This window comes from Antrostomus carolinensis, unplaced genomic scaffold (genome assembly GCF_000700745.2).
Source record: "Antrostomus carolinensis isolate BGI_N321 unplaced genomic scaffold, ASM70074v2 scaffold10613, whole genome shotgun sequence".
Taxonomy (NCBI): Eukaryota; Metazoa; Chordata; class Aves; order Caprimulgiformes; family Caprimulgidae; genus Antrostomus; species Antrostomus carolinensis.
This window is the reverse complement of record NW_010305850.1, coordinates 41,758-48,433: the sequence shown is the minus strand read 5'-3', so window position 1 is coordinate 48,433 and position 6,676 is coordinate 41,758. Positions and strand designations below refer to the sequence as shown.

Below are 6,676 nucleotides of genomic sequence, written 5' to 3'. Positions count from 1 at the left end.
CAGAGCACACCATTTTCTATTCCACAAGGGTGGTGCATGAACAAACTACCATCTTGATTCCTTCTACTGAAGGGCGAGGTCTATAGGCACCTAAGCCTCCTGCACACCAAGCTGGTTAGGAACCCAGGTTCTATGTTATCTCAAGGGACTTGGCTGGGCAGGTGCTATTAAAAACAAGTTGCTGAAGCACAGGACTCCACTCACCTTTCCTTCCTGAATTACCCTGGCTTGATGGTTTATCAGTTACAGAACCTAAAAGGAAGGAAAAAAATAGAAAAAAGACATCTATTTAGCTGCTGCATGATCACATAGAACATGTAACATCACATTAACACAGACAATATCTCAATTCACAAAGTGTCTGTTTTACTTGGCAACAGCTCAGTTTAGGATTCAGAGAGCCTGTGGCTTCAACCAACAGGGATAGCATAAGGGAGTTTTATGCGTTAAGATGTTAAAACACAATGAGGGTAAACAAGGAATCTTTAGTAGCTAGATCTAGTGATTTGAAAATGCTAAGCAGTGTGCTATTAAGAAACCTGGAATAAATCCAAGGGCAAGAAGGAAAGATCAATAAGGGTCACTTCTTTTGTTTGCAAATGTCAGGAAGAACAAATCAAAAACAGGTGGGAAAGTGTGCAGGGAATGCAAGGGGCAGTATTCTAAAAAAAGAGATTAAGTGGGACAATTTGCAGAAAATGGATTTCAACCAACCCCTCAACATCCCCAGCTGTTTGAAAAGGGACACTGAATAGGATCCAGCATGTACTTGAATAGAACACATCTTGGGTTTTTTAATGTAACTTAGATCTTCACATAATATATGATTGGACACTTGTTTCTGCAGTTCGCTTTAGTGCTTCATCACAGTTTTCTACTAAAATTTGAACTGATAATAAAACCTTTTTGAACAAATCCATTACTAAAGTGTATAAAAATCTATTACAACCTTTTTTTTTTTTTTTCCTGGAATAGCTTTATTCCCAGGAAAGTGATTCTTCCATGTACCATTACTAAACAGTTCCAGTTATTACTGATCCTGCAGGAAACATGGATCAAAAGTCAACTCCAAAGGAAGCAGCTCTGATAGTTCCAAGAGTCTGGTCAAGACAAACTCTAAACATAAACTCTACTGCCCAGGCACTTTCAGTTTCAAATTAGTATTTGTTGAAGCCACTCCTACAGTACCTGAACATACAGGAGTTTTGTTCTGTACAGAAGAGCCGCTAATAGGCTTCCCATCAGGTGTCACACACCAGCAGTATCCAGTGTAGGTATGGCACTGCACCTGTTTAATAAAACAAAGAGCAGACATTTCATTTCTCACTCTACCACCCACCACTTTTATTATAATTCAGCATCTTTAGTGGAAGTCCCAACCCAGGTGCATCACAAACACATGCTTCAGAGTGAGGAAGTCACACAAAAGAGTAACTTCTATATCATTAGCTTTTATTTCTCCCCTCACCTTCCTCCCCAAAGAAAGGTTACTTCTACTCCAACTCTAGCTGCTATTCATAAGGCAAAAGAAGTTACTAGTAGTCAGCTGAGAACACTGCAGTTCAGGGATGCAACAGTTGTGCCTCAACTCATTCCACCCTCTGCTAAATCCCATTTATTATTTAGCATTAAATAGTTGTCCCACTGCATCCCAGCTGGGATCTGGAAAGGCCACCCTGGCCCAATTTCACAGCTGCTGCTTAAGAACAGCATGTGTGGGCATTTCAAGAACATTTTGTTCAGTAAACATGGCTAGAAAAATGCAACCCTGACTTGGTATGTTAACAAACCTTCTCCACACAGATTTAAACTCTCTCCTGTTACTACGTCAACCTAGGCAGTAGGAACAAGATCCAACATGCTTGCTCTTCACGTATTGACAAGGACTTAAGAACATTTGGTGAAGGCTCTAATGACCCAAAAGGTACACAGCATAAAATTAATCTTGCTTAACTTTAAAGCTCTACTAAACTGAACATCTAGAGTTGCCCAGTTCCTTCCTTCACCATGGAAGGATACCAGAATTACTAATTCAGATGTGGACCTCTGAAGTGAGGATAGATAAATCCTGATGTAGCAGCCTGGTCTTAGTAACATCTATGTGGATATTAGTTCAGTAGCACTAAATTTAATCTAGCTTAACAAATCTAACTACAGCCTTTGCCTTAGCTTTCACAGACTGGTCAGCAGTTGGAATGCCTTGGACTTCCCTTGAGACAAAAATACACGATCATACAGGCATCTGTGTAAATACTAACAGGTTCCAAAATCCTTTCTAGCAAACACACTAAGTTCTGGCTGAGTGTGCACATCAGTACTTCTAACATCTTGAAATGGTACAGAAATGCCTACATTACTATAAGCTAGAGATGACTCCTTCAATAAGTTTCTGAAAAAAAAAAAAAGCCATGAAATGAGATCACTTCAGAAACTGCCTTTTTATTTTACTTGTGAATTGAATTCTGTCCATTCTCTCTTTTTTTCCCCGCAAACAATTTCATTGAAGTCAGTTTCCCATTCCAGTCGTCTCCATAAAGAACAGAAGAGTGATAGGGTGTTTGTGCTGTTCCCTTCACTAGGAATCCTTCAGAGCTAAACCAGTCATTCCCCCTTGCTGACAGCTGGCTCCCATTCCCTAAAGTAGCAGTTCAGAGACTTAAAGATAGTCTTTTTAAAAGGTTTTGAGTATCACATAAAACATGATTTAAGAGCAATTATAACACAGTACCATGTGTTTATCTTAGGTTTTATTGAAGTGCAAATCAATCCTTTTGCCTCAAGCAAATCCACTTTTTAATCAGCAAAATCAATGATAATCTCATGTACCCATGTTAATAAAGTCACTGTCACTGCTATCTGCACACTTTAATTTTTATTCTCTCAATATACCACAAAATTGATTGGAAAATACTCAAAAGCACTATGAATATAATTAGTAATAACCAAGTTGCAAGATATTTCTTATTGCTCAGTGTAATCAATTGCACATTCAAAATGAGTGGGATGGAACTGCTTGTATTTCTGTGTTTAGTGTTTATCTTCATTGATTACACACATTATTGCATTCCCAACAGCACAAGAAGCTGTCTTTACATCTGAGCAATAATTGTAAAAATCTTAAGAGATTAAGGTAAATTCCAGGATAGGGTCTCAAATCCATAGGGCAAGACCATTCCATGTTACATTACAGAAAAAGTTCAATGTATCTAGCATTTAAAAAATTCAAATGTTAGTGACTTGGATTACTCAAACCTTCAGAAAATAACAATGTACATGCCACAGGGGTCCAAAAAATGTATTGACATAAATTTAGGATAGATGCATTAACCAAGAGCATGTTATGCAACTTATCTCAATGGAGAGCTACCAATTACAAACTCATTTATGCAAGCCAAGCATATTACATTCATAAAAGTGAAGTAATTTTATAAATAACTAAAATAATGAATGCTGCTCTTCATTGGACTGGTATTCCATGATCCTTTTCTTCCCCTTGCCTCCATTAAAAAAAAAAAAAAAAAAGAAGAAAAATAAGTAAATCTCAGATTGACAGCAGTTTCACAACAAACACATGTTCTACCGCAGCACCAAAAGACGTCCCTACGACAGGTAATAGCAGCATTGAAATCTCAGCCCTTAGCCTAAAGGCCAGACAACTGTCCATGAAGAACAGACACTTCAGAAACCTCAAAAATCACTGCAGTTGGATTTCCTGAATGTCTTCATCTTGAGAGATGCTACCTTTCATCTTGATATCTGACCCGATTTCAGCATATTTAGGTGTCATAACAGTGGTGTACTGTCTGGAGGTTGTAGCTTAAAAGCTGGGAGGAAAAAACCTCGTATACTTTCCATCAGTTACATAGCACTGATATGGCATTGAAAAGTGTAAAGGTAATAGCTGATCCAAAACCATTTCCAAACACTGGGTGTGAACAAAGTCTGTAAAGTCTCAACTATTCCAGAGCACCTATGGTAAGGAATCTTGAAAATTCAGGTTTTTACTTTAAATTTCTCCATTGAGTTTCCAATGATCTTAGGTTTGAGTTTTTGTTTCTAAAACCCATCTAAGTCTTCTACCTGAAATTCAATTTAATTCTAATCCTACTCCCGCAGTAGCTAGCAAGATTTTTAAATACTGTTATAATTGGAGTAACTGTGTGAAAGTGACACCCGTTTACTGCACAGATCCATTCTTCAGTTATTGAGTTCATTTGGGCTCTACCATGATACTTTTTGGTTCTCAGTCTTCTAAAAGTAAACAGGAATGTGTGTCAGAGAAAACACATTAACAATTTTATATAAAAAATAAACTCAATTACTAACCAAGCTGCAGCTACAGAACACTTATTACTGCTGGAAGGGCACATGACAGAATTTGACATCTCAAACTAACATATAAGTGTTTAACAGCTGAACATTTTAAGTTCCATAATAGGGAATTAGAGAAATAAAACCTGTGAATTATTTGAGGTCTTCCAACAGATTCCCCATTAACAGCTACACTTTCAAAAAAAAAACCAAATCGCACTTTAAAGCCTTGCAAGTACCTGAATTCTCTGATCATGCAGAACACTTCCTGTTTTTTCAGAGGTGAGAGATATGCCATCTCAACTGTGCCTCAACTGAAGGATGAAAAGCATAAGGGACAAACCCAACAAAAATTGCTCTGCCATCATTACACAAATTAAGAGTGTAGCAGCAGCTCCTCTATTCCCCCCACCATTACAAGGTGTGAAATCAAACAGCAGATAACACACTAGTCACTGGCTGCATGAATAAACATCTGCTCTTACCAAATTAATTTCAATATGAAAACATTACCAAGTGTAGTCACTGGCAGATGACTTTGCCTCTTAATTTCCCGAGGGAAAAAAGCTGCTGTTTAGGTTTCTTCAGTATCTCACTGGCAATGCCAGAATCAGATTCCCAAGAAGCTCAGAGTTTTTCACCAAGCAAGTAGCAGCATCCCTTTACAGCACTTTCCAGTGGATCAAGGGGTCATTTCCAAAAGATAAACTGGAAATGGGAGAGAAATTGCATTCACATATATGAGGTAGAGAAGAGGGGAAAAGCAGTAATTCTGTGATGGCTGAAACCAGTCTCTATGGAGTTATAGAAAGCAGAAATTTGCTGTAAGAGGCCCAAGAGCACCTTGGACAAGCACTGGGATGAGCACAGAAACAGCAATACTCAGACTATCCTTTCGCTGTTGTTCAGATGAAGAGTTAGGTAATCAAATCCCACCCTATCAAAATCAAACATTTCCTGGCTCCTTCCATAATGAAGGACAGAGGAAAAGGGAAGAAAATCATTCATTCTGCATTCAAAGCAATGCTTCTAGGAGAGAAGAAAAAAAAAAAACCAAACAACACACACTCAGTTTTTTGAATGGCACTGCTGAGGTGTGAGAGCAGGCAGAGCTACTGCCCACACTCACAGCATAAGGCAGGGCTCCAAACCCTGGCTGCACCCAGGTCCTCCCTGTAAACACTGTAAAAACAGCTAAATAAATTGCTCCAAGCCAGTAGGTCTGCTGGTCTGACCTAGAGAGCAGAAGCCACAGTCACACCGCAATTCTTTAATCAAGCCCTTCCTTTGTTTGAGCCATTGAGGCTTATCTAGAAAGTCCTCTGAACCCAAGTTAGTGGTGCACAATCAGCACCCTGGCCTGATGGCTGTTTATCCTCTAATTGGTGATGCTTCTGTTCTGGTTTAAACATCTTGCTGTACTGCTTAGACCCTGGATCTTGTCATACTTCCTGACAGATTGTCAGAAGCCTGCCCTGCCTTTACAGACAATTTTAGGGAGCTATGAATCAGCCTGCATCTTAAGTCTGAGCTTCTTTGGGACTGCAACTTCTTCATTCTTGCCACTTTTTCTGTTCCTTGCTCACATTTAATTCTTCCCAAATTATGTTGTGCAGACAAATAGTCCAACCAGGGCTTTACACAGCAGCCACCTCCCTCAAGTCAATGCACCATTCAAGAAACACACTCCACAGAAATTTCATTATTCATATAATCAGGGAAAGTGATTTGTGGCAAAAGAATATTAGCCATGTGTCCTGGTTTTGCCATATATAACCAAAGTTGTCACCTCCTTATGCATTCATAGGTTATCTTTAACTCAATATACAAACAAGAAACAGTGAGAGCTGCAGGAAGAAAGGAAGTACTTAAGTAGTAGAAAAATATGCAGTGAAATATTCACAGAGAGCTATAGCTACAGTCTTTTATAGAAGGGATGTCTTTCAATTAAAAAAAAAAACAAACCAGAATATTCTACTAATTAAGGCCCAGATTCTTTATGAAGAAAGAGTTTCTTTAATCTAGCAAGACAGACTGTTCTTTCCTTCTGAAAGGAGAGGTTAAGTCCTTGAGAGCTTAGTATTGCTAGAGTATGAGCACTGAATAATGGAATAATAGACAGCATCCAGGGAATGCAGGACATGTCTACACAGTGCCCAGCAGCAGTGTGCTGCATTAAGGAATGAGTTTTTAATTTTGCCCAGCATCATGCTACACAAGCCAATGCAGAGGAACAGACTTGGACCATGAGGTCGCAATGAAGGCTGAAAAGGAGGGTTCCCCACTTCTTTAGAAAGGGGTCTGTTTGTGGGACTTAGGAGAAAGCAGTACTTTGTACACACATTAGCGTAGCTCAGAATTAAAT

The 6,676-nt window shown here is 38.9% G+C and overlaps 1 protein-coding gene across 1 annotated transcript in view; it reads right to left on the bottom strand.

Moving 5' to 3' along the window:
• Positions 1 to 204: 204 nt before the first annotated feature.
• LOC104522575 (SPARC-related modular calcium-binding protein 1-like) overlaps positions 205 to 6,676 on the bottom strand; it is a gene marked incomplete at its 3' end in the record, with an annotated part of 23,329 nt that continues 16,857 nt past the window's right edge. Inside the window, 2 exon segments of the mRNA XM_029084253.1 lie at positions 205 to 252; positions 1,189 to 1,288. Coding sequence (XP_028940086.1) covers positions 205 to 252; positions 1,189 to 1,288 — 148 coding nt within the window.